The sequence below is a fragment of the Furipterus horrens genome, unplaced genomic scaffold, assembly GCF_987537825.1.
Source record: "Furipterus horrens unplaced genomic scaffold, mFurHor1.1.pri manual_scaffold_2, whole genome shotgun sequence".
NCBI lineage: Eukaryota > Metazoa > Chordata > Mammalia > Chiroptera > Furipteridae > Furipterus > Furipterus horrens.
The window spans coordinates 616,119-643,888 of NW_028327172.1; the positions used below are offsets into that span (position 1 = coordinate 616,119).

At 66.0% G+C, this 27,770-nt stretch overlaps 1 protein-coding gene across 1 annotated transcript; it reads left to right on the forward strand.

Annotated features, from left to right (window-relative positions):
• The first annotated feature begins 1,968 nt into the window (after positions 1-1,968).
• LOC150017323 (mucin-2-like) lies at positions 1,969-26,537 on the forward strand. Its single transcript, XM_090292463.1, has 49 exons — positions 1,969-2,056; positions 2,635-2,905; positions 3,593-3,707; positions 3,970-4,060; positions 4,139-4,248; positions 4,398-4,608; positions 4,771-4,896; positions 5,381-5,498; positions 5,582-5,720; positions 5,799-5,909; positions 5,989-6,058; positions 6,148-6,285; positions 6,386-6,550; positions 6,951-7,045; positions 7,469-7,595; positions 7,909-8,164; positions 8,268-8,320; positions 8,414-8,514; positions 8,822-8,973; positions 9,212-9,350; positions 9,648-9,758; positions 9,841-10,020; positions 10,109-10,348; positions 10,901-11,057; positions 11,155-11,286; positions 11,761-11,908; positions 12,183-12,226; positions 12,599-12,793; positions 13,244-13,270; positions 13,815-14,242; positions 14,402-18,512; positions 18,778-19,010; positions 19,353-19,527; positions 19,942-20,189; positions 20,628-20,811; positions 21,229-21,454; positions 22,057-22,235; positions 22,600-22,669; positions 22,765-22,862; positions 22,963-22,994; positions 23,626-23,803; positions 24,074-24,178; positions 24,392-24,432; positions 24,537-24,659; positions 24,747-24,845; positions 25,509-25,637; positions 25,778-25,817; positions 25,969-26,095; positions 26,183-26,537. Exons 1-49 carry the CDS (start codon positions 1,981-1,983, stop codon positions 26,397-26,399), a joined length of 10,941 nt encoding a protein of 3,646 aa, XP_090148589.1. The 5' UTR covers positions 1,969-1,980; the 3' UTR covers positions 26,400-26,537.
• The last annotated feature ends 1,233 nt before the right edge of the window (positions 26,538-27,770 follow it).

The following is a 27,770-nucleotide window of genomic DNA, read 5'->3' on the forward strand; positions in this document are numbered from 1 at the left end:
GGCGGGGTGTGTGTGTGGGGTTCTGCTCCTGGGGAGCCCCTCAGAGGCTCAGCTGTGGCTGCGTCAGCGTCCTGGGGGCCCCGGGCATCACATCGTGCCCAGAGAGGGGCCTCACGGGCCACTTCCTTGACGGTGTCCCTGCACGAGGACAGGCCGGGCCCCGTTTGGTGGTGGTGGGGCTCGGGGAGAGGGAGGCTCCAGCTGAAAGGAGGGCGGCGTTGCAGCGTGCCCAGTCCCTAGCCCCCCGTCCCCATGTTCACAGTGACCAAGGGCCCCGTGGGTCTGGCGCCCTGTGTGGACGCTTCCTAGTTCCTTCCGCCCTGTGTGTCACGGAGCCTGCACCCCAGCACCTCACGCGTGGGGGGCACCGTGATGACTCTTGGGCAGGCCGAGGCCCAGCGGCTGTGAGCACTGACCCGGGGTCTGAGGGTAGGGCTGAGTCCGGAGGCGGGTCCCGGACTCTGCGGGGGGTGGGGCGGGACCCTCACTGCCGCACCTGCTGTTGTGCCCACCCCTGCTGGCCGCCTGGCCCCCGTCTCTGTGCCCTGGGCCCCCCGAGATCCTGCGACAGGGCCCGGAGGGTGCCAGGGCTGGACCCCACCCAGAGGGGCCGCAGGGATGACCTCAGGGCCCGGAGCAGCCCCTTCTGAGTCCCAGGGTGCTCCCTCTGGACGTGGGGACGGAGGGGCTGTGCCGTGTGTCCTGTGTCACTGGAGGCACGGAAAGTCCCCGCCCAGGCGGAGGGGGGCCCAGGGCCCCACAGGGAAGCGGCACCATGGCCGCCGCCCCTGGCTCCCATTTCTAATCCCTGCTCCTCCTGGCTCTGGCCACACTGAGTGCCCCACATGCCAAGGTGGGGTCCCGCCCCTGCAGGGAGGATGGTCCCTGGGCCCGCGCTGGGGGCACAGCAGGACCGGCCCAGGGGCCCCAGGCCTGGCTCCTGGTCGCTGCCTCTGAGGGCGCCTGGGCCAGGCGGCTTGTGTCCCACGCCCCCTCCACGGGGCAGCCCCCTCCACGGTCTCAGTAACTGTTGGGGTGGGTCCCGCCCCAGTGACCCCTGGAGCTTGGGGTCCTGCTGCGGTCTGAGCTGGCTGTCCCCTCTCTCCCTGGCCCGGTCTGTGTTCCAGGGGAGGAAAGTGTGGCATCGGGGGCGGCTCTGACCAGCGCTGTGCTGGGCGCCCGGTGCCCCCCGGGGTGAGGACTGGGCGGGGCTGGCACAGCTGAAGCGACACCACACGGTCCTTGACGCGTCTCCAGACCAGCGCTGGGCCGGCTCACGGGAGGCCACAGTTCATCCCTCTGGGGCCAGGGGTGGGGCCCGGGAGACCCCGCACAGCCACCGGGCTCCGGCCCAGGGGGCCCCGGGTCACACCTGTGCTGGGGTCAGGGGCTCAGCCCCACTCCCCGTGGGGACGGCAGCTCCTGGCCAGGTCCCCAGGGCCCCAGGGAACGTGCCCCTTTGACGGTCCCCTGGCAGGGCTCCATGAGTCCCAACTACATGTAACTCCAGAGATGGGATCGGCCTGGGACGAGAGATGGGTGGCCCCATCTGTGGACAGCACCCCCGCACACTTGCTGCCTGGAGGGGCTGAGTCCTGGCCCCCCAGGAGTGAACTTGGGGTGGGTGGGGCTGTGGGGGACCTGCAGGACATGCTTCCGGCAGGACCTCGTGCCCGCCTGGTCCTGCGTGTAGCTGGGAGGGACAGAGGTCCGCTGGGCGTGTGCTGGGTCGGGGTAATCGAGGAGGAGGGGGAGCTTTACCCAGGAAGATAAATAAATAAAAAGATAAACCTCAGATAATCTGAATCAATATTTCCCCACGGTGGCTCACAGGGGCCCCCACAGCTGTTTTCTGGATCGCTGGGCTAAGGCTCCGCCCACCCTGCTCCTCCCCCGCCCCGCCCCCTCACAGCCCGCTGGGCCATATAAGGCCCGGACCCCTGCCTTGGTCGCTCTCCCACACCGACCTGCCCAGCCAGCATGGGGCTGCCACTAGGCTGCCTGGTGGCCCTGTGCCTGGCCCTGACCTCGGCCAGGGGCATGGAGCTGCGGAGAGGTGAGGGGGTGGGGCCGCGTCCTGGAAGGCAGGAAGGCCGGGCAGCAAGAGCCGATCTCCGTGGTCCTCTTCTGCCCAGACTTTGGGGTGGACGGTCTGGTGGGGCCTCCTGCAGCCCCCACCCAGCTGACCTTGGGTGGAAGGAAGGAAGGAAGGAAGGAAGGACAGGTGTTCTCGAGTTCCCACCATCCCTCGGAAGGGCTATCACCTGGCCAGAGTCTGTGCTGGGTGTCGTACCAGGTGGAAACACCCAAGCCGGGCCGATGTCTGGGCGTGTGGGGGAGGCAGGGCTGGCCGGGAGGAGCCAGCCGGGGGCCTGGTCCCAGGTACTGGGGACCCTGGGACAGGGAAGACCAGGAGTTCAGACACCTGCAGAAGGGGTCGCTTCAGTCAGAGAAGACTGGGTCCCTAGGACAGGACATCTGTGTCCGGCTGGGGCAACCACCCCCAGGCCCTGGGCAGAGACCCCAGGGCTCCGAGCCACGGCCGGGCTGCAGTGGGGGGGCCCCAGAGGGTGGCTGCCAGCCAGGGGCCGGGGTCCGCCTGGGCCGCTCACCCACAGCCCTGCTGGCCCCCAGAGAGCAGAGCCCGCAACCACGGCCACAACGTCTGCAGCACCTGGGGCGACTTCCACTACAAGACCTTCGACGGCGACGTCTTCCGCTTCCCCGGCCTCTGTGACTACAACCTGGCCTCTGACTGCCGCGACTCTTACAAGGAGTTCGCCGTGCACCTGAGGCGCAGCCCCGGCCGCAGCGGCGGGCACCCGCAGATCGAGTACATTCTGCTGACCATCAAGGATGACACCATCTACCTCACCCACCAGCTGGTGGTGGTGAACGGAGCCATGTGAGTGGGGTCAGGTGGCACCCCCTCCGGCGGCCCCTGGGAGCCCCCATGGGCCCCCTGCTCCTGGCCGGAGACTGTGGGTTTGGGTTCTGGCCACTGACTCACTCAGCAAACTTGGAGGAGCCCTGACCAGGAGCCCCCACGGGCTGGAGGGTGGGGCTCAGGGCTGTATCTGGCGTATGTGTCCCCCACAGCGGCCCTACACGGGGCCCAGCAGGCTCTGGGTGGGGGGACAGTGCAGGCCTCCCTGCCCGGGGTCCTGGCTGCTGGCCCTGCGCCCTGTGACCCCAGACGAGTGACACAGGCAGGAGGTGCTGTGGGAGACCCCCACCACCCCAGCTGTTGTCCGGCATTGTCTCAGGAGCAATGGGTGCCAAGCGCAGTCCTGCCCAGCGGGTTCCCACCTGCAGGCTCTGGCTGCGGCCCAGGTGCCTCGGCCTTTGGGGGCACCCTCCTTCTTCTTGGGACCCCTGGGGGACCCTGGCCAGACAGGAGCGGGTGTGGAGAGTGGGGTGGGCAGGCTGGGCTCGGCTCCACCCCAAGGAGCCAAGCAGCCCAGGTGGACCTGGACGCTTGGGCCCCAGCAGCCCCTGACGGCAACGGCGAGAGCCAGCCACACGGCCTCCCTTGCTCTGGGGGGCGGGACGGGCAGGGCCAGGCGGTAACTGGCGCCCACGGTGCCCCCAGGGTCAGCACCCCGCACTACGGCCCCGGGCTGCTCATCGAGAGGAATGACGCCTACACGAAGGTGTTCTCCCGCGCCGGCCTGGCCCTCCTGTGGAACCGCGAGGACTCGCTCATGGTGGGTGCCGGGACCCGGGGGCGCAGCATGGGCCCGTGTGGGCTGGGGGCTCCCCGTGGCCTCTGTGTTGGAGGAGAGGCTGGCGGGCTAGTGATGCGCAGAGGGGAGGCCGCAGAACACCCCAAGGGTGGGGACCCCCGGCTGACCCAGCTCTCCTGCCGACCCTGACGCTGTGAGGTGGCCTGGCTGTGGGGGGGCTCATCCGGCCACCCCAGCGGCCCTGGCCTGTGGCGGCCCCCGCTCACCCCCCCGCCTCCGGCAGCTGGAGCTGGAGGGCAAGTTCCAGAACCACACCTGCGGCCTCTGCGGCGACTACAACGGCCTGCAGACCTACTCCGAGTTCCTCTCTGAAGGTGAGGGCCGTGGGGCGTGTGGGCGGGGGGGGTGCACGCTGCCAGCACCCCCGTGACGGGCTCTGCCCCCTCCGCCAGGTGTGCTTTTCAGTGCCATCGAGTTTGGGAACATGCAGAAGATCAACAAGCCTGAGGTCACCTGTGACGACCCTGAGGAGGTGCCGGTCCCCAAGTCCTGCTCTGAGCACGTGAGTCACCAGGACCCCCGCCCGGGGCAGGAGCTGTTCCCAGGGTGGGGGGTCCCCCGAGCCGGCCTCTGCCAGGGGCCCGGGCAGCGCGGATGGGAGGAGGGCGCGTGCAGCCCTGGCCCGCCGCCCACCGCCGTGTCTGCCCGCAGCGCGCCGAGTGCGAGCGGCTGCTGAGGGCCGAGGCCTTCGCGGGGTGCCTGGGCCTGGTGCCGCTGGAGCCGTACGTGCAGGCCTGCGTCCAGGACCGCTGCCAGTGCCCGCCGGGCGCCTCCTGCGTGTGCAGCACCGTTGCCGAGTTCTCCCGCCAGTGCTCCCACGCCGGCGGGCGGCCCGGGAACTGGAGGACGGCCTCGTTCTGCCGTAAGCACCCAGGGTGGCGGGAGGATGGGGACATGGGGCACAGGGGGGTGGTCCGTGGGGAGGGAGCCCAGGGCCCTTCCTTCACGGGCAGCCCCCCGCCCCGCCTGCCACACCCCACCACGTGGGCACGTCCGGCTCAGGGGCCCACCCTTGCCCTTGCAGCCAAGACCTGCCCCGGGAACATGGTCTACCTGGAGAGCGGCTCGCCCTGCATGGACACCTGCTCGCACCTGGAGGTCAGCCACCTGTGCGAGGAGCACCACATGGACGGCTGCTTCTGCCCCGAAGGTGCGCCCTGCAGCGGCCGGTGGGCGGGAGGGGCTCCGCGCTGCAGCAGCCACGGGCCTGTTCACCGTGGGGCCGGGGGCCTCGCTGCCTTGGGCTTGGCTCCCTGCGGCAACGAGGGGACATGTGGGGCACAGCGGCACAGGGAGTGAGCCTTGCGGCCTGCCTTTCCTGAGACCGGGGCAGTTGGGGGGATGCAAACGCCAAAGGCCCCCCGTCCGTGCATGGTGGTGGCTTCTGGGAGGCTCAGGTGCGGGGCCCGTCCTGGTCATCACCCTGTGGACAGACCTCCCTCTGCCTTGCCCAGGGTACCTGGAAGTCTCTGGGAAGGGGGCAGGCTCTCAGGTGCAGGAAGGTTCCTGAGTGGACGCCGTGTGGGGACACAGTGTCACTCAACAGACCAGAGGTGCCTGTGGGTGGGGAGCCTGGCTGGGATCCCCGCCTCGGGGGCCCCAGGGGAGTGTAACACCTCCCTGCGCTCTCCCAGGCACTGTGTACGATGACATCAGAGGCCACGGCTGCGTCCCCGTGAGCCAGTGTCACTGCAGGCTGCACGGGCACACGTATGCACCCGGCCAGCGGGTCAGCAATGACTGTGAACAATGGTGAGTCTGCGCCAGGGCCGGGGCGGGCGGGCGGGCGGGCAGGGGCCGGAGCCGGGCCTGACCCTGTGCCCGCTGCCTGACAGCGTCTGCCAAGGCGGCCGCTGGGAGTGCAAGGACCTGCCGTGTCCCGGCACCTGCGCCCTGGAGGGTGGCTCCCACATCACCACCTTCGACGGGAAGAAGTACACCTTCCACGGGGACTGCTACTACGTGCTGACCAAGGTGGGCCGCCACCCATGGGAGGGTGCGGCGGAGCGGGGGTCTGGCCCGTGTCCTCACTGCAGCCCGGTCCCCCCGCAGGGCGACCAGGAAGACTCGTTTGCCCTCCTGGGGGAGCTGGCCCCGTGCGGCTCCACCGACAAACAGACCTGCCTGAAGACAGTGGTGCTGCTGGCCGACAGGAAGAAGAACGTGGGTGCCCTCCCCCGCCCCTCCGCTCCCCCCTCCGGGCTCCTGGAGGCCCTTCTCACCCCCTCGGCCTTCCCCGCAGGTGGTGACCTTCAAGTCAGACGGCAGCGTCCTGCTGAACGAGTTGCAGGTGAACCTGCCCCACGTGACAGGTGAGCCCCACCCCGGGAGCCCTGGGGGGCGGGGGGGCGGCCGGCCCGGGCGGCCAGGCGCCCTCACGCCCTCACCCCCCGCCCCGCAGCGAGCTTCTCCATCTTCCGACCGTCCTCCTACCACCTGGTGGTGAGCACAGCCTTCGGCCTCAGGCTGCAGCTGCAGCTCGTGCCGGTGATGCAGCTGTTCCTGACGCTGGACCGGGACGCCCAGGGCCGCGTGCACGGTGAGTGGCCCCGCCAGGCTGCCCCACGGAGGCCGCACGCAGGCCCGCGCCCCGCGCCCCGCGCCCCGCGCCCCCCGCCAACCCTGTGCTGGCCCCTCAGGCCTCTGCGGGAACTTCAACGGCCAGGAAGGCGATGACTTCCAGACGGCGGGCGGGCTGGTGGAGGCCACGGGGGCCGGCTTCGCCAACACCTGGAAGGCCCAGTCAAGCTGCCACGACAGACTGGACTGGCTGGACGACCCTTGCTCCCTGAACATCGAGAGTGGTGAGGCTCGGCCCCGCCCGGGATGGCTGGGGCCCCCGGAGGACTGGGGTGTGGGTGTGGGAGGAGCAGCGGCTCGCCCTGCTCAGGGCCACCCACTCGCCTGCTACTTTCTGCCTTGCGGCTGGTTTATGGTGGCCCACGGTGGCGGCCTGCCGAGCGACAGGGCAGAGGGGCCGGGCCGCTGATCGTGGGGTGGTAGCCTTCGTCCAGGGGCAGGCCCGTACCAGCACGTCCCCCACCCCCACGGTGCCCCACTGTGTCTGGGAGGTTGGGGGGTGAGCAGCCCTGGCTTGTTCTGGGTTGACCTGACCTGGAGGGAGGGGACTGGGTTTGGGCCACAAAGGGGGTGGTGTTTACTCAAGCTCGGGCGACCCCCACTGAGGTGCTGATGCCTTTCTAGCCAACTACGCGGAGCACTGGTGCTCCCTGCTGAAGAAGGCGGAGACCCCCTTCGGCAGGTGCCACTCCGCTGTGGACCCGGCTGAGTATTACAAGGTGGGTGGGACCCTCACAAGCATCCCCTGCCTGCTCGGTTCGGCCCAGGCTGGTGTGCCCTGGGCCGAGCCTGAGGCTCCTGCTGGGAGTCACTGAGTGTGCACACGGGCACACATATGTACACACGAGTGTGCGCATGTGCATGTCTGTGCACATACACGTAGAGCTTGCATACATGAGTGCATGCGTGTGACATGGCATTGTGAGCACTGCACATGCGCACAGCATGTGGGCACGCATAGCAATGCATGTCTGCAGCACATGTGCATATGTGTGCAGCATGTGCACATGTGCAGGATTTGTGGGGGCATGGACATGTGTGCAGCATGTGAGAGTGCATGTACATGTTGTGTGGTGCTTACGCATGTCGGGAGTGCCTGCACCAGTGTGCCGGCCGCCAGCCCCTTCCCCTCTCTCCACCAGAGGTGCAGATACGACACGTGCAACTGCCAGAACAACGAAGACTGCATGTGTGCCGCCCTGTCCTCCTACGCCCGCGCCTGCGCTGCCAAGGGCGTCATGCTGTGGGGCTGGCGGGAGCTGGTCTGCAGTGAGTGTGCCCCCTGCTGGCGCTCTGGGGCTCGGGGTTCTGGTGTCCCATGGGAGTTGACCCTCAGTTCGCCCACCATCCCATGTGTCCGGGTCCGGGGGAGGGTCCAGAGGCCACAGCCCGTCGCATGCCCAGCAGGGAGGCGGAGGGCGGGCGTGCTCGTGCAGCCCAGGGGCCCAGGGGCTGCCCTGGATGGCCACTTGGCTGGGCAGGTGTCCTGGTTCCGGGTGCGGTGGGGCTCAGAGGCAGCCCGTGGGGCGGGGGCGGGGGGCTGGGCATCCCTCCTGCCCTTACAAAGCCCCCCGCTCTACAGACAAGGACGTGGGCTCCTGTCCCAAGTCACAGATCTTCCTCTACAACCTGACCACCTGCCAGCAGACCTGCCGCTCGCTCTCTGAAGGTGACGCCCACTGCCTCAAGGGCTTTGCCCCTGTGGACGGCTGCGGCTGTCCTGACCACACTTTCCTGGACGAGAAGGGCCGCTGCGTGCCCCTGGCCAAGTGCTCCTGTTACCACCATGGCCTCTACCTGGAGGCAGGCGAAGTGGTCCTGAGGCAGGAGGAGCGATGGTGGGTGCCCCGGGGCTGGGCGGGCGCGTGGCTGCACCCGGGGAGCCCGTGCCCCTGTCCAGCCAGCAGAGGGCTCAGTCCCGCCTCTCCCTGTCCCTCGCAGCGTCTGCCGGAACGCGAGGCTGCACTGCACGCGGGTCAGGCTGCTCGGCCAGAGTAAGTGGGCCCTGCCCTGTGTGCCCCCCCCCTTGGTCTGCTCGCCCCACCTCCAGCTGCAGCTGAGCTAAGGGAGCCCCCCCTGTCCCATAGGCTGCACGGCCCCGAAGATTCACGTTGACTGCAACAACCTGACCGCACTGGCCACGCGGAACCCCCGCCCCATCAGCTGCCAGACGCTGGCTGCTGGCTCCGTGAGTACTGGGCAGGGCTGTGTGAGGGGGCAGGCTCCGTGCTGACACAGGGTCCTTGGTGCTCCTCCCTGTCCCTGGAGGGAGGTGGTGGTCGGGGGGTACCTGCCCAGCCCTCGACAGGGAGCAGGGGCCCATGTAGGGGCCCCTGGCAGGAAGCCCTCACCTGTCTCCCTTCCCAGTGGTGGGGCCGGGGAGAGGTCAGCTGTGGGATGAGGACACGAGGGGTGGCCACAGTGTCCGATGAGTAGCCCAGCGCAGGGCTGGCCTGGCATCGAGTCCCTGACCCCCGCTGCCTGGCTGTCCCCAGTACCAGACAGAGTGCATTAGTGGCTGCGTGTGCCCTGAAGGGCTGATGGACGACGGCCGTGGTGGCTGTGTGAAGGAGGAGGAGTGCCCCTGTGTGCACAACCGGGACCTGTATGACCCTGGGAACAAGATCAAGGTGGACTGCAACACCTGGTAAGGGCCCGGCCTGGCTGACCCAGCCCCAAGGGATACAGGGGGAGTGTGTCCTGGAGAAGAGGCCTGGTGGGGGGGCCCACCTGGGGTCTGTAGGGCTCCGTGCACCCCCCCCCCCCCGCACTGGCTTGGTGAGGGCTTGTAGGTGTCATGCCTGGGGAGCTGTCCACACAACCCCTGGTCGGGGGGGAACCTGGGCTCCTGCAGACACTTGAGGCCCTTCTCCTACTCTCCTCAGCACCTGCCAGCGAGGGCGTTGGTCCTGCACCCAGACCCGGTGCCACGGCACCTGCTCCATCTACGGGAGCGGCCACTACATCACCTTCGACGGGAAGCACTACGACTTCGATGGACACTGCTCCTACGTGGCCGCTCAGGTGAGGCCGAGGGCGCCTTCAGGACCTGCCCTGCTCCCTGTCCCCACGCCGCTGGCTCTGGTGACAGCTGTGAGGGCTCCATCAGCCCAGTGAAGGGTCTGGGTGGGGCTGGCCAGCACTTCTTCTCCCTCCCATTCCGTGTCCTTCCCTTGGTGCACAGGGAACGAGGGGCACATGGGGGGTGGTCAGGGCCCTCATGCAACATGGTGATCCCCTCTCAACAGAGGAGGGGCTGGGGCTCGGCGGGGCAGGGCGGGGTGCCCGGCTGGCTCGCTCACGTCCCCTGTGGGCCCCCAGGACTACTGTGGCCAGGACTCCTCCCTGGGCTCCTTCAGTATCATCACCGAGAACGTCCCCTGCGGCACAACGGGTGTCACCTGCTCCAAGGCCATCAAGATCTTCATGGGGGTGAGTGCTGCTCACACTGGGGACGTGTGGGTTCTCAGAGACTGTGGGCCCGGCCAGTGACCGGTGTCTCCCCTGGGCACAGAGGACAGAGCTGAAGCTGGAGGACAAGCAACGCACGGTGATCCACCGCGACGTGGGCGACCACGTGGCCTACACCACACGGGAGGTGGGCCAGTACCTGGTGGTGGAGACCAGCACCGGCATCATCATCATCTGGGACAAGAGGACCACCATCTTCATCAAGCTGGCGCCCTCCTACAAGGTGCGCGGCCGCCCCTGCCCGTAGGCCCCCCCAGCGCCCCCGCTGCGAGCCCCTCCGGAAGCCTTTGCACACCCGCCTGTCTCTGCAGGGCACCGTGTGTGGCCTGTGCGGGAACTTCGACGAGCGCTCCAACAACGACTTCACCACGCGGGACCACATGGTGGTGGAGAGCGAGCTGGACTTCGGGAACAGCTGGAAGGAGGCTCCCACCTGCCCGGACGTGACCACCATCCCCGAGCCCTGCGACAAGAACCCACACCGCCGCGCCTGGGCCGAGAAGCAGTGCAGCATCATCAAGGGCCCGGTCTTCCGGGTCTGCCACAGCAAGGTGGGCGTGGCCCTGCGCGTGGTGGGTGTGGCCACGGGCTCCGCAGCTTGGCGCAGGCTCGGTGGGCGTGGTCGTGAGCGATGAGCTCAGAGAAGGGCGTGGCCATGGGCGGGGCCAGGCAGCCTCTTCCGCCAGGTGTGTGCGCCCTGCGTGTAGTTCGCCTGGAATCTCACCTTGAGACACTTGTCCTCCAGCTTCATGTCCATCCTCTGTGTCCTTTGAACACATAACCAGATGTTAAACCTTCCTTCTGAGACCCCTGGCTGGACCCCCAGCCTCCTGTACCTTCCGGGGCTGGAGAAAGGACGCGTAATCCTTAACATCCAGACAGTCCTCAGGCCAGGCAGCGGCAGGGGCTGAGCGGCAGGTCTGCACGGCCAGGGTTACCCCACGGTCTCGGGACCTCCCCGTCAGCGCCCCCCGGGAGGCTCTGCTGGCGGCTCCTTGTCTCAGCACCGGGCTGGCTGCAAGCTCCGGAGCTGCTCGGGCCTGCGGGGGGGAGGCCTGCGCCCTGAGGCCGTGCGGACCCAGGCACACGTGCTTCTCCTGCAGGTGGACCCCAAGCCCTTCTACGAGGCCTGCGTCCAAGACTCCTGCTCCTGTGACACCGGCGGGGACTGCGAGTGCTTCTGCTCCGCGGTGGCCACCTACGCCCAGGCCTGCACCAAGGAGGGCGCCTGCGTGTTCTGGAGGACGCCCGACCTGTGCCGTGAGTGCCCCCCCACCATGCGCCCTGTCCCCCCCGCCCCACGCCCGAGCGGCCTGGGCCTCCCTCCCCGACTCTGACCCGCCGCCCCGCCCCCCAGCCATATTCTGCGACTACTACAACCCTCCGGACGAGTGCGAGTGGCACTATGAGCCCTGTGGGAACCGCAGCTTCGAGACATGCAGGACCATCAACGGCATCCATTCCAACATCTCCATGTCCTACCTGGAGGGTGAGCCTGAAGCGCCGCGCGCCTCCGACAGAGGCCCTGTGGGGCTGGGGTCCCTGAGCTCCAGGGTGGGCCCTCTCACCTTGCTGCAGAATCTGCTCGTTAAACGGGGTGCGGGGTAGAGGGGGGCTTGCAACCTGAGCTAAGACCTGCCCTTAAGGGGAAATCAGGAGCTGAGAATTAGCAGACATGAAGGAGTGAGATAGTTCAGGCCAGGTTAGGGGACAGAGGGGTGCAGCAGGTGGGCGGGGCCTAGCTGTCCACCAGCTGATGGGCGGGGCCTGGCTGCCCATCATAAGGGGGTGGGACCTGGCTGTCCGTTTGGTCATGTGACAGTATTCCACGCTCTGCTGGGGGATGGACTTAGGCTTCCGCCTTTCCAACCCTGGCCTTCCCAGTGGCACATCCCCGAGAGAAGGACCTGCCATGGTGGGGTCCAATGGACATGGTTCAAGCCCAGTGCCCTGCGTCCACTAGGCTGCTACCCCCGGTGCCCTGCGGACAGGCCCATCTATGACGAGGACCTGAAGAAGTGCGTCACGGAAGACAAATGTGGCTGCTATGTGGAGGACACCCACTACCCACCTGGGGTGTCCGTGCCCCCCAAGCACGAATGCCTGTCTTGGTACCTAAGCTCACATCACGGGGGTCTGGGGGAGGTCTGCACACACACAAGCGCCCGTGCACACCCAGGTGCACAGGCACACGCACGCACACTCGTGCTCGTGGGAACCCTCTGGTGTTTGCCTGCCTCCCCCCTCCCCCCCCCCCCCCCCCCCCCGCCAGCCGTGACTGCCTCTGGGCGGTTCCTTTGGAGCTGTGCCCGGGGACTCTGGGCCACACCGGGCACGGGACAGGCCAGAGTCCCCGAACCTGCAGCCCTTGCCCTTGCTTTGCAGCGTGTGTACCAACTCCTCGCAGGTTGTCTGCAAGCCTGAGGAAGGTAAGCTGTCCTCTGCAGCTGCCCTTAAGACAACCGGCCTGGGAAGCCTGCAGGCTGCCCTTCCCCGGACTCCTGGGGCTGGGCCCTGGGTGGGTGGGTGGTCTCCTTTGGGGGTGTCCTTCTGCCCAGAGCCCCTCTGGTCTGCAGCATCCCTGAGCGGCTCCCATGACACGCTGCATTTCCCTGGATGGGAAGCCTGGGACCCTCCTGTAACACAGCTTCTGCGTTCTGAGGGGGCCCCTTAGGGTTTGGGGGATGGGGTTCTGATGGAGCATTGGTCTGCCATTGGTCGGAGCTGGGGGATGCCCTGCCTTGCCCTTATTGGAATGTTGATCCCAATGGGTTGATGTCGGCCCCTCTTCTGTCCCCCAGGGAAGATCCTCAATTTTACCCAGGATGGCGCCTTCTGCTACTGGGAGGTCTGCGGCCCCAACGGGACGGTGGAGAAGCACTTTAACATCTGTGTGTCCACCCCAACGCCCGTGTCGTCCCCGACACCCACCAGCACGAAGCCTGTGCCCCCCACCACGACGACCACCACCATCACCACCCCGACACCCAGCACAAGTGAGGCCCAGGGCCACACACCCCTTGCCTTGGGGCCCCTGCCCGCCCCTGCCCCCCGATCCAGCAGAAACGACCCTCCCAAGGGCAGGAGCCTGGCTGGTGCAGCAGGGTCCCACCTCGGCTCCCAGGTGGGAGGTGGCACTTACACGCCCCTCTTCTCAGGCAGTGACTGTCTTCTGGGCCCCAGTGTCATGCCCACATCCTTGAGCCCAGACCCCGGGGACAGTGGTGTGGGGCATTTCCCAAAGCCAGCAAGAGAATACTGCTCTGGGTTAGAGGAGGCGGGGACACATCCTTCAGTCCCTCTGTGTTGGTTCTGGTTGCTATCGCAGCCACCACTGAACAAGCCTCAGGGATAAGACAGGTGCACGAACAGGACACTTATGGGAGGGGGCCATTTATAGGCCCGAGACCAGGCAGTGACTTGCTCTTCTCCCCGTTTCCCTGCAGCATCATCTCCCTCTTCGACCACTCCGAGTAAGTGTGCGGACGTCACTCCCACTGACGGGCGGGCGAGGAGACCAAGCCCCAGCAGAGTCCCCAAAGAGCTGCCCCGACACCAGCCGCGGGGCCGGCTGCCCAGCCATCTGCTTAGGGACCACACAGAGTGCCTTTGGTGACTGAGTCCTGATTTGCTGAGTCCAGGGACTCACGCAGGGGTCTTGCCCAGCTCTGAGTGACAGCATCGTGGGTCACGGGTCGAGACCAAGTCCCTGCCAGTGTGCTTTCTCACCAGAATGGGTGACCCACTTGTTATATTTTTGGCACCAGGATGTGACCGGAGCTGAGGAGGGGCCCTGGGCTGGAGCATTGGGTGTTGCTCGCTCGCTGGGGCTCAGGTGTCAGCTGCAAAAGGGGGGCGGGTGCGGCGCCAGCCCCGGACTCCCGAGCCTGCAGTCTGGGCCTCTGGCAGTGACGGGTCTGTGGTCACGGACTGCCTGAGCTCCCTGGGTCCCAGTGGTCTCCCTGGAAGGTGCCACTCCTGGGCGTAGGTGACCGACGCTGCGTCTTGCTTCCCTAGAGCTGTGCTGCTTCTGGTCTGACTGGATCAACGAGAACCATCCGAGCCTCAGCCCTGAAAGCGGCGACAAGGAGACATTTCAGGGCGTCTGCCAGGCCCCCGAGGACATTCAGTGCAGGGCAGCCACGGAGCCCCACCTCAGCTGGGAGGAGCTAGGCCAGAAGGTCCAGTGCAGCCTCTCTTCCGGGTTCAGCTGCCAGAACGCAGACCAGTTTGGAAACGGGCCGTTTGCTGTCTGTTACGACTATGAGATACGGGTCAACTGCTGTCTGCCGATGAATGAGTGTCCGGGGTCCTCACCGCCACCCTCCACTCCGACACCCACCACGGCCACGGTGACTACCACGTCCACCACCTCACCGACCACCCCGACCCCAGAAACGACGACCACGGTGACAACCACACAGACCCCAGAAACAACAACCACGGTGACAGCCACCCCGACCCCAGAAACGACGACCACGGTGACAGCCACCCCGACCCCAGAAACGACGACCACGGTGACAGCCACCCCAACTCCAGAAACAACAACCATGGTGACAGCCACCCCCACCCCAGAAACGACGACCACGGTGACATCCACACAGACCCCCGAAACGACGACCACGGTGACGCCCACAACTACGACACCACCCACAACTACGCCATGTGTGGACAACTGTCAGTGGACGGGCTGGCTGGACTCTGGGAAACCAAACTTCGGCACACCAGGCGGAGACTTCGAAGCCATTGGGGGTGTCTGCCCGTCGGGCCTCCCAACCAACATCTCCTGCAGAGCAGCTATGTTTCCCACTGTCCCCCTTGAACAGCTGGGACAGAGTGTGGTGTGCGACCTCTCAGTGGGGCTGGAGTGCAAAAACGAAGACCAGAAGCCAGGGGGCATGGTCCCACAGCCCTACTGCCTGAACTATGAGATCAACGTCTACTGCTGCAAGCCCTGTATCCTCACACCGACCCCCACCACCACCGAGACCCCAACCTCAACACCTATCACCACCACCACCACCACCGTGGAGACCCCAACCCCAACACCTACTATCACCACCACCACCACGGAGACCCCAACCCCAACACCTACCACCACCACCACTGAGTCCCCAACACCAACACCCACCACCACCACCACTGAGTCCCCAACATCAACACCTACCACCACCACCACCGAGACCCCAACCCCAACACCCACCACTACCTCAACAGAGACTCCAACGACAACCCCGACCGTCACCACCAGCACAACCACAGAGACCACAACTCCAACACCAACTCCAACTTCCACCATCACCAGCACCACCAGAGAGACACTAACACCAACCCCTACCACCTCATTGGGGACGACCACCCCCACTGTCTCACCAACCACCCCCACCCCAGAAACGACAACCACCCCGACCCCAGAAACGACGACCACGGTGACAGCCACCCCGACCCCAGAAACGACGACCACGGTGACAGCCACCCCGACCCCAGAAACGACAACCACGGTGACAACCACACAGACCCCAGAAACAACAACCACAGTGACAGCCACCCCAGAAACGACAACCACGGTGACAGCCACCCCGACCCCAGAAACGACGACCACGGTGACAGCCACCCCAACCCCAGAAACGACAACCACGGTGACAACCACACAGACCCCAGAAACGACAACCACGGTGACAGCCACCCCGACCCCAGAAACGACGACCACGGTGACAGCCACCCCGACCCCAGAAACGACGACCACGGTGACAGCCACCCCGACCCCAGAAACGACGACCACGGTGACAGCCACCCCGACCCCAGAAACGACGACCACGGTGACAGCCACCCCGACCCCAGAAACGACGACCACGGTGACAGCCACCCCGACCCCAGAAACGACGACCACGGTGACAGCCACCCCGACCCCAGAAACGACGACCACGGTGACAGCCACCCCGACCCCAGAAACGACGACCACGGTGACATCCACACAGACCCCCGAAACGACGACCACGGTGACGCCCACAACTACGACACCACCCACAACTACGCCATGTGTGGACAACTGTCAGTGGACGGGCTGGCTGGACTCTGGGAAACCAAACTTCGGCACACCAGGCGGAGACTTCGAAGCCATTGGGGGTGTCTGCCCATCGGGCCTCCCAACCAACATCTCCTGCAGAGCAGCTATGTTTCCCACTGTCCCCCTTGAACAGCTGGGACAGAGTGTGGTGTGCGACCTCTCAGTGGGGCTGGAGTGCAAAAACGAAGACCAGAAGCCAGGGGGCATGGTCCCACAGCCCTACTGCCTGAACTATGAGATCAACGTCTACTGCTGCAAGCCCTGTATCCTCACACCGACCCCCACCACCACCGAGACCCCAACCTCAACACCTACTATCACCACCACCACCACGGAGACCCCAACCCCAACACCTACCACCACCACCACCACCGAGACCCCAACCCCAACACCCACGCCCACGGTGACCCCAACCACCACCACCATTGAGTCCCCAACACCAACACCCACCACCACCACCACCGAGACCCCAACCCCAACACCCACCACCACCACCACTGAGTCTCCAACACCAACACCCACCACCACCACCACTGAGACCACAACCACAACACCCACCACCACCTCAACAGAGACACCAACTCCGCATTCCACCACCACCGAGACCCCAACCACAACGCCCACCACCACCTCAACAGAGACACCAACTCCGCATTCCACCACCACCGAGACCCCAACCCCAACCCCAACACCTACTATCACCACCACCACCACCACCACCGAGACCCCAACTCCAACACCCACCACCACCACCACAGAGACACCAACCCCAACACCCACCACCACCACCACTGAGACCACAACCCCAACACCCACCACCACCACCGAGACACCAACCACAACACCCACCACCACCTCAACAGAGACACCAACTCCGCATTCCACCACCACAGAGACACCAACCACAATGACCACCACAACCACCACCACCGAGACCCCAACGCCAACCCCAACACCTACTATCACCACCACCACCACCACCGAGACCCCAACTCCAACACCCACCACCACCACCACTGAGACCACAACCCCAACACCCACCACCACCACCGAGACACCAACCACAACGCCCACCACCACCTCAACAGAGACACCAACTCCGCATTCCACCACCACAGAGACACCAACCACAATGACCACCACAACCACCACCACCGAGACCCCAACGCCAACCCCAACACCTACTATCACCACCACCACCACCACCGAGACCCCAACTCCAACACCCACCACCACCACCACTGAGACCACAACCCCAACACCCACCACCACCACCGAGACCCCAACCCCAACACCCACCATCACCTCAACAGAGACACCAACTCCAACACCCACCACCACCACCACCGAGACCCCAACGCCAACCCCAACACCTACTATCACCACCACCACCACCACCACCGAGACCCCGACACCAACCCCAACACCTACTATCACCACCACCACCACCACCACCGAGACCCCGACACCAACCCCAACACCTACTATCACCACAACCACCACCACCGAGACCCCGACACCAACCCCAACACCTACTATCACCACCACCACCGAGACCCCAACCCCAACACCCACCACCACCTCAACAGAGACACCAACTCCGCATTCCACCACCACAGAGACACCCATCACCACCACCACAACCACCACCACCGAGACCCCGACACCAACCCCAACACCTACTATCACCACAACCACCACCACCGAGACCCCGACACCAACCCCAACACCTACTATCACCACCACCACCACCACCACCGAGACCCCAACCCCAACACCCACCACCACCTCAACAGGGACACCAACTCCGCATTCCACCACCACAGAGACACCCATCACCACCACCACAATCACCACCACTGAGACCCCGACACCAACCCCAACACCTACTATCACCACAACCACCACCACCGAGACCCCGACACCAACCCCAACACCTACTATCACCACCACCACCGAGACCCCAACCCCAACACCCACCACCACAACAGAGACACCAACTCCGCATTCCACCACCACAGAGACACCCATCACCACCACCACAACCACCACCACCGAGACCCCGACACCAACCCCAACACCTACTATCACCACAACCGCCACCACCGAGACCCCGACACCAACCCCAACACCTACTATCACCACAACCACCACCACCGAGACCCCGACACCAACCCCAACACCTACTATCACCACAACCACCACCACCGAGACCCCGACACCAACCCCAACACCTACTATCACCACAACCACCACCACCGAGACCCCGACACCAACCCCAACACCTACTATCACCACCACCACCGAGACCCCAACCCCAACACACACCACCACCTCAACAGAGACACCAACTCCGCATTCCACCACCACAGAAACACCAACCACAACACCCACCACCACCGAGACCCCGACACCAACCCCTACCCTCACCACCACAGTGGCCCCAACCTCGACACCCGCCTCCACAGTGACTCCAACCACTACACCCACCATTGCTTCAACAGAGACCCCCACCCCCACCAGCACTTCAGTTGGTGTGTCCACCCCCACGCCAACCCCGATCTCCACCCCAACGATCTCCACGGGCTCGGTCGTCACTGCAACCCAGATCTGGTGCTGCGTTTTGAACGACACGTTTTACGTCCCAGGTACCCAGGGTTTTTTCTCCTCTCAAGCGTCAGAGGTCGGTGGGACTGAGGTCTACTTTTACTGGTGGGTGGGAGTCAGGTCTAAGGCTGAAACTGGGGGCTGCCCAGGAAGCTCTGTGTGGAGTGCGGGTGGGTGGCCGTGGGGCCATGAGTCAGGGGCCCGTAGGGGCGGGGGCTTCCCTCCGGCGGCCTCTGTGGGGAACTGCCTGTGCGTGCTGGCGGCCACCGTCTGGAAGGCACAGGGGCCGGGTCTGTCCCCTCGCAGGTGACCTGGTGTACAACGGCACTCATGGGGACACCTGCTATTACGTGTACTGCTCGGACAACTGCACCTTCGAGTTCTTCAACCAGTCGTGCCCGTCCACACCGTCCCCCACGCCCGTCACCTCAAAGCCGACACCCTCTTCCACACCCAGACTGCCCACGACCACAACAACGCCGCGCACGCCGATCACCACCAAGCCCCCCGGGTGCCCAGACTTCAATCCTCCCAGACAGGTCAGTGGGCTGCGGGCACAGCTCCTGTCCCCTCTGCACCGAACACGCTGCCCCGGTCTAAAGACCCAGGAGCTGGTCATCTGAGGTGTGGCCCCTTCACCTGTGTCCTGAGCTGTGCCCTTCGGGTGCAGGGCCCACCAGCGCTGCCCCGTCCTCTCGCCCACACCCACCTCGCTGTCAGGAGGGACGGCTGGCTGCAGGGAGGCTGACGAAGCTGCCTCTTGAACGGAGCGCCCCTGGCCTCCAGCCTCTGGGGAGGGCACCTAGACGGCCCCCAGGGCCTCAGAGCACAGCCCGCCCCCTCCTGGGCGGCCCGCTGACCCCGCGCCCTCCCGCCTGCAGGAGAACGAGACGTGGTGGCTCTGCAACTGCACCATGGCCGTCTGCAAGCATGACAACACCGTGGAGCTGGTGCAGGTGGAGTGCAAGCCCCCGCCCATGCCCACCTGCTCCAACAATCTCACGCCCGTGCGCGTCATGGACCCCGACGGCTGCTGCTGGCACTGGGAGTGTGACTGTAAGCCCTGGGCCCCCTGCCCTCCCTTCTGGGGGTGGACACTGCGGGGCCTGGGTCTCCAGGCACGTGTCCTGAGGGACTTCTCCCTGCCTCGCCCCGTTCCCATCTCAGGCCGGGGTCTGGACAGGAGGAGGGGCTTTCCCTGTGTGCTTGACCCCCTCCGTGGGATGAGGCTGCTGCTGGGGCTAGAGGGGCAGAGCTGGAGATGCAACGCAGACCTCTGGCTCCAAGGCCAGGCTGCGTCCTGGGGAAGGAACAGGCCACAGTGGGCCGAATGGGGAGATGCCCAGCTTGGATGCCCGTGTTCTCTGGGAAGGAGACTTTTCTGACCCTGGGGGCCACAGGCTCTTCCCTGCCCCCACCGCCGAGCCCCGGCGCAGGGCTCCGTGTCACTCCCCCCGGCTTCCCCCGCAGGCTACTGCACGGGCTGGGGAGACCCGCACTACGTCACCTTCGACGGCCTCTACTACAGCTACCAGGGCAACTGCACGTACGTGCTGGTGGAGGAGGTCACCCGCACCGTGGACAACTTCGGGGTCTACATCGACAACTACCACTGCGACGTCCGCGACCAGGTGTCCTGCCCCCGCACGCTCATCGTGCGCCACGAGACCCAGGAGGTGCTGATCAAGACCGTGCGGATGGCGCCCATGGAGGTGCAGGTACGCGGGGGGGCCGGGGACGCCCGCGCTGTGCGCCCACGCCGGCCCGCTCGCTGGGAGGCCGTGCTCAGTCCCGCCGCACCCCGCAGGCCCGGCTGGCAGAGGGCGGACAGTGCTGGGGGACACACCTGGCCCCTGTCCCAGGCCCTATGGGAGCATTCAGGGGCCCCTTGGCTACTCCGTCTCAGGCTCCTGCCACCCCTCTGGGCACAGGTCTCAGCGGCAGGGGCTGGGCGTACACCCACATGGAGTTGTTGGGCCCCAGAGTCCCCAGGGAGTTCCATGGGCAGCAGCACCTTGCTGCCACCTTTCCCAGGGACCAGGGGGACAGAGAAGAAGCACAGGGAACAGGACGGGGAGGCGGTGGGCAGAGACGGTGCCCCGGTGTGAGGAGACGCAGGGGCGTGGCCGTCCCTGAGCCTGGCGTGTCGGCTGCAGGTGCAGGTCAACAAGCAGGCTGTGGCCCTGCCCTACAAGAAGTTCGGGCTGCAGGTGTCCCAGTCGGGCATCAACTACGTGGTGGACATCCCCGAGCTGGGGGCCATCATCTCCTACAACGGCCTCTCCTTCTCCATCCGGCTGCCCTACCGCCTGTTCGGCAACAACACCAAGGGCCAGTGCGGTGAGCCCGCCCCACCCCGCGTTCCGGCCCCGCCCCTGTCCGCAGGCCCCGCCCCGCCCCGCCCTCTGGCCCCGCCCCGCGTTCCGGCCCCGCCCTCTGGTCCCCGCCCTCTGGCCCCGCCCCGCGTTCCGGCCCCGCCCCTGCCCGCCGGCCCTGCCCCGCCCACCGCCCGGCGGCCTTGGCGCTCTGCCCTGCGGAGGGGGGCGGGCACGTCTGCGTGTGAGCCCCCGCCAGCCCAGCGTGGCGCCCCTGCCCACCTGCCTGGCTTCGGTCCCTGTGGGAAGCCGATCGGAGTCTAGTGGTGTCTGCCCTCGGCCCTGGGGCTGCGCTGGAGGGGCGGAGGGGTCCCGGGTGCTCCCAGTCTGCTGGACGGCCAGGCCCACGGCGGGCTCAGCGCGGGCCTTCTCGCCGACACAGGCACGTGCAACAACAACACGCAGGACGACTGCATGCTGCCCAGCGGGCAGGTCGTCTCTGACTGCGAGGTCGCCGCTGACCAGTGGGTGGTGGACGACCCGACCAAGCCACACTGTCCCCACGGCAGCTTCACCACCAGGCGCCCGGCCATCACGCCCTCGGGGGGCAGCAGCACCCCCAGCCGCGAGAACTGTTCATCTCCCCTCTGCAAGCTCATCAAGGACAGGTAAGCGTGCCCCCGGGCCTGCCTGCTGCCTGGGTCCCCTGTGAGCCGCAGGGTCTCCGGAAGCAGGCCCCCTTCTCTGTGCCCCGACCTTGTCCGCAAGGAGGGGAGGCAGGGCACTGAACACGGGGCTGGGAGGCAGGTGCTCGTCTCAAAGGGCGCAGAATCGGGCTCCTGCTTTCCGTGGGGCTACCCGGTCAGAGGTCCCTGTGCCTTTTCTGACCTCCCAGACTGTTCCTGACCCTGAATGGTGCCAGGCAGACTGAGCATGAAGCCTGGGGTAGACCAGTTGACCAAGACAGAGGCCCGCTCAGGGCTGATATCAGGGGCAGAGCTGGGCTTAGCCAGAGAGGGCTCTCCCGAAGCCGGGGGCAGTGAGGGCCTCATCCCTAGATGTGCGCCTGCCGAGGCCGGGTGGCCCATGCCAGGCATGCCGGAGGGGGAATGCCGCCACCTCGTCCTCAGTGTGCAGTGCGACCCCTCTCCCGGGCCCTCCCGCACCCAGGAGGTCTAGGTGGGCAGCTCAGAGGCAGATGCTGGGTGGTGGGCGGGTGAGAGAGGTCGGGGGCGCCCCTGGCCGGAGTGTGACCCACGTTCCCCTGCAGCCTGTTTGCCCCGTGCCACGGCCTGGTGGCCCCCCAGCACTACTACGATGCCTGCGTGTTCGACACCTGCTTTGTGCCTGACTCAGGCATGGAGTGTGCCAGCCTGCAGACCTACGCGGCCCTCTGTGCCCACGAGGGTGTCTGCATTGACTGGCGGAACCACACCCACGGGGCCTGCAGTAAGTGCTCGCGGCCCCTGACCCCAGGCGGGCATCCCGCAGGGCTCTGCCAGGTGCTGTGCCCAGCCTGAGGCCAGGCCTCAGAGGGGTGGCCAGGCTCACGTGGAGAGCAGGCTGGGGCTTGGGGTGGGGAAAGCAGGGGGGCTGCAGGCGCTGGGCTGGCTGGGGGCGCTGTCCGCCTTGCTCAGCACAACTGAGCACCTGCTGCCCAGCTCGGTACAGCATGGGGCACTGAGCCGGGCAGTGCCAGGCAGCTAGCCACCCTCAGCTGGTGCTGGGGGGGCTGGGCAGGACCGTCACTTTTGGGGGCACAGGCTCCTCTCTCCTAACCCTGGCCCGTCTGACGGCTGCCCCCTTCCCACAGCGCTGACGTGCCCACCACACAGGGAGTACCGGGCCTGTGGTCCTGCGCAAGAGCCCACCTGCAAGTCCAGGTCAGAAGTGGGAGGGTGCCCCTGGACGGCAGGCATCCCCGGCCGGTTGGGGTGGCCCCCGCATGCCCTGTTCACAATGCCTTCCTGATTTCCAGCTGCCCGCAGAACGGCACCCTGCTGGTGGAAGGCTGCTTCTGTCCCGAGGGCACCACGAGCTACGCCCCCGGCTTTGATGTCTGTGTGGACGTGTGTGGTACGCCTCCCGCTCATGGCCCCCTCTTTGGCCTCCATGAGGCCGAGCCCGGTGCTGCTCTCCAGGGCTCTGCTGACTGGATATGTCTCCTCTCTCCTAGGTTGTGTGGGACCCGACAATGTGCCCAGAGAGGTAGGCCCTGCCCCTCGGTGGTTGGGGTTGTCTTCTCCCGCAGAGAGTAATGAGTCATTCAAGTGCCGTGAAGCTGAGCTGGCAGGGATGTCCACCCATGCACGCCTCCAACAGTCCCTTCCTCCCTCTGTCCACCCCTCCGTCCTTCCATCCTTGCAGCCCTCTGTACCTCTTTCATCCATCCTTTTGTCCACCCATCCGTTCGTCTGTCCATCCATCCATCCACCCATCCATCTATCCACCCACCATCACCCATTCATCTACCATTCACCCGTCCGCCTGTCCACTGTTCACATGCCCTTCTGCCTGTCCGTCCATCCCTCACACCACTGGCCCGTTGGCCGTGCAGTGATCTGTCTGAATAGAGCTGAGTCTTGGCCGGTCCTCGGCCTACACGCGGCCGAGTCCTCTGCTCCCTTCTGCACGCACCCGGTGGATGCGAGAGGTGCATCTGCCCTGTGCCTGGCCTGTGCAGGTCACAACCGTGCCATTAGTGGCCTGGCCCTGAGGGGTGGTCCCTGTGCTGGACCAGAACATCCCCATGGGCTGAGACGTGGGGGGGCACGGGCTTTCCCACAGGGCTGCCTGTGGGGGCCCCGCTCCCGCCCTGCTCACCCCCCCCTCTCTGCAGTTCGGGGAGCACTTCGAGTTCGACTGCAAAGACTGCGTCTGCCTGGAGGGCGGGAGCGGCATCGTCTGTCAGCCTAAGAAGTGCAGCCAGAAGCCCCTCCCCCAGTGCTCTGAGGACGGCACCTACCTGGTCACTGAGATCGACCCGTTGGACACCTGCTGCAACATCACTTCCTGCAGTAAGGCCACTGGGGACAGGGGCTGTGCCTGGTTCCCTGGGCCTCTTCCCCTCGGGTCCCTGGGGTCACCGAGCAAGCTCCCCAGGCCTGTTGTCACCTCTTCTTTGAGTTAGGGAGCCACCAACCCCAGAGCCGCTGGAGGCAGGACCTCAGACACACCTAGGCTCAGGGCCAGACACTGCCTGCTGCCTGGCATGGGGGTGGGGTGGGGTGGGGGCCCTGCTCCCAAGGTGCATGCGTGACGCTCGGGTTTCCTCCCTCTGTCCTCAGAGTGCAATGTCAGCCTGTGCAAGGAGAAGCCCCCACTGTGTCCCCTGGGCTTCGAAGTAAAGAGCGAGATGCTGCCTGGGAGGTGCTGCCCCTTCTACTCCTGCGGTAAGAGGCCCAAGGCGGCAACAGGGAGGGGTTCCGGGCCAGCCCAGGGCTCTCTGACGAGGACCGGGGGCAGCTTCTGGAGCTGGGCCGCAGCCTGAGGGGCCCGTGGGTGCAGTGGCTCCCTTCTGGAGGCTCCACCCACCCCAGGCCCAAGGGCCGGTGCCGTCCATGGGCCGCGCATCTGACCCATGGTCCTGTTCTCTTCCTCCCAAGCGCCCAAGGGTGTGTGCGTCCTTGAGAACGCTGAGTACCAGGTGAGTCCGGGGCTGCACTGTGGGGAGGGGGCAGGGCTGGAGGATGGGCTCCTGGGCAGGCTGCGGGGGTCCGCGCGCCTCACGCACCCCTCCCTGCGCCCCAGCCCGGCTCCCCAGTGTACTCCTCCAAGTGCCAGGTGTGCGTCTGCACCAACATCACAAACAGCGCCACCCAGCTCAACATCGTGTCCTGCAGCCACGTGCCCTGCAACACCACCTGCAGCCGCGTGAGTCCCGCCCCCGGAGCGCCCCGCCCCGCCCCGCCCCTCCTCCCTGCACCCCTGCCTGAGCCGCTGTGCCGCTGCATCTCCTAGGGCTTCGGGCTGGCGAGCATCCCAGGCGAGTGCTGCCCCAAATGCGAGCAGACCCACTGCATCATCAACCGGCCGGGCGGCCAGCACCTGGTCCTGAAGGTGCGTGGGGGGCGGGGCACCCCTAACAGGGCGGGGACGACTTGGGGGACGCCGGGGCCAGGCCTGCTTCTCCCAAGGCCTGTCGGCTGCACGAGTGCCTCGGGGCCCCACTGTATAAGCGCCCTGGGGGGCCGTCACTAGTGACCACAGATGGGTGCAGGGCTGAGGGCAGCAGGGGCCATCCGCCCCCGTCCTGGAGGCCGGAGTCTGAGACCAAGGGGCCGCAGGGCCGCGCTCCGTCCAAAAGCTCCAGGGACATTCCTCCTGCCTCTTCCAGCCTCTGGGCTCCAGGTTTTCCTGGCGTGTGTGGCCGCACACCCCAGTCTCTGTCCCCGTGGTCACACGGTCCCTCTTCTCTCTGTTTGTTTTCTATTAAAGGACACTTGTCATTGGACTTAGGCCCACCTGGTAATCCAGGGTGACCCTTTCTCTAAATAAGGTCACATGCGTAGGTTCTGGATGTTCGGTCATGGGCGTGTCTGTCAGCTACAGGCTGGTGGCTGTCCCTGGGCCCCTACTGCGGGTCAGCTGCCCGGCGGCCCCGGGCCTGCAGGCTGGACCTTCTGCCCGAGAGCTGTGCTTGGCTGGGTGGGGCCCGGAGTTCCCGCTGTCTTTCCGGGGGGCCTCCTGCCGGCCCTCACCGGGCTGTGCTCTGCTCCCCAGCCCGGAGACATGAAGAGCGACCCCGAGAACAACTGCACCTTCTTCAGCTGCGTGAAAATCCACAACCAGCTCATCTCGTCCGTCTCCAACATCACCTGCCCCGACTTTGACCCCAGCATCTGCCTCCCGGTGAGCTGGCCTGTCTGGGGCGCTGGCTGTGTGTATTCTGCTGCGGGTGGGGGTCCCCACATTTCCAGGGGGCTGGTCCCTGGGGGGCACTCCCTGTTGGGGGACGTCTGGGGCCCAAGACTCACTCTCCTTCCCTGCAGGGCTCCATCTCCCTCATGCCCAACGGCTGCTGCAAGAAATGTGAGTACAGGCCTGGCGGGCAGGCTCTCCAGGCCCCTCCAGGGCGGGAGGCTCAGGGGATGGTGCCCGGGGTCCAGTCTCAGCTGCTGGTGGGAGGCGGGTCTCCTGGGAGCTGTGGAGCACCCCCGAGCCTCCGCCTCGCTGTCCCCAGGCATCCCTCGCAATGAGACCAGGATCCCCTGTTCCACCATCCCTGTCACCCGGGAGGTTTCGGATGAGGGCTGCACTGGGACGGTCACCATGAACTACTGCTCTGGGTCCTGTGGGACCTTCGCCATGTGAGTTTCAGGCCGGGGTGGGGGGTGGGGTGGGGGCGGCAGAGGGGAGGGGCGTCCGGGAGCAGCCCTCACTGCGTGCCCCCCCAGGTACTCGGCTGAGGCGCAGGCCCTGGACCACAAGTGCTCCTGCTGCAAGGAGGAGCGCACCAGCCGGCGGGCGGTGCAGTTGCACTGCCCCAATGGCAGCTCGCGGACACACGTCTACACCCACATCGAGAGCTGCCTGTGCCAGGACACGGCGTGCGAGCCCCTGCCGGGCCAGCGCGGGGTCCTCGGCCGCACCCGGCGCTCCAGGAGGGGCTGAGCGGCGTGCCCCCCAGGCCCCACCCCCACCGCTGGCCCTCTGAGCTCCCCTCCCCTCCTCAGCTGGCGCCTCTTGGGGGGTATTTATTTTCTGAGTCTTTTTTCTGACGTTGTTGTTCAAAATAAACTTAGGCAGAGACGTTGTGTGCGTGTGCTTCAGTAGGTGCGGGCATCTGGGCGGGCCGCTCTCTGCAGGGGTCTGTGTGCCCAGGGGGGACCCCCTGCCCATGGGGCTGGTCACCAGGCCCCGCACACAGGACACAGAGGACACTGTGCACATATGGCTGGCCTGGCTTTGGCAAACTTCACGTGCAAAATGTGACTCCCAATGGCCACCTTCTCCAGGGCTGCCCCAGAGAGCCCTGTCCCACCCCGTCTGGCTCCTGCATGTGCAACGCCCTCTTTGGGTCCCCAAGAGGCTGGCGGCCCCCTTCCAGGAAGCCCTCCAACCACAGCTATGAGACAAGCTCTCAGAAGCCGCTCACAGCCGTTTCCAGGGCTTTCCGCCTGGGGAGGCTCCTGTCTGCCCCGTCACAGTAGGCGGGAGTGTGTGTGTGCATGTGAGTGTGTGTGAGCACCCGTGTGTGCATGTGTGACTGCACACAGACACTTGTGTGTGCGTGTGTGCACATGTGCGTCTGTGACTCGCCTGTGAGTATGCACAATAAAACAGACCTCATTGCAATTAAAAACTTCTGCTCTTTGAAAGACAGTTACCAAAATGACAAGCTGCAGTCTGAAAGAAAATTATGCAAAATATGTAACTGAAAAGGGGTTTCTAGTCAGAATATATAAGCCCACCGCCCTCGGAACCCGAGCTGCCTGCCTCACGTGGTCTCCCGGCTGCCACGCGGCCGGGTGGCTGAGAGAAACGGCCGTGGGCCCTCACTGCCGGGCCGCCCTCCCCGCTCTATCAGGGACCGTTGGGCCATTTTTCACGCCAATCTCCTGGCCTGACAGCAGGCTTGTGTAACCAGACCCCAGAGCGATTGTGGGGCAGCGCTGGCTGCGAGCAGGGCCCCTCCTGGTGGCCCGGGGCCACCACCACGCTCTTATCTCGGGCTGTTCGTTAAGGGGCCGTCCCGAGAGCCAGGAAAGGGCGCTAACTGCCGGTCAGCGTGTCCAGGGTCACCGAGTGGTCCGGCCGTCCTCCTGTTTCCTGCACAGGTTGAGGGGCACAAATGGGTTTGGCAGCAGGTCTTCAGGAAACCCCATGTCCCTCCGTGGGCCCCGAGTTCCGGCTAGATGCCTCCCCGGGGAAGTCTGGGTGTGGCCCCTGCTGCAGCCCGGGCCCCGGTGCCTGTCCCCTGCACTGCCCACGCTGCCCCACTGTGGTCTGCAGAGCCATCCACCTTCGGGGTCTGGACCCACG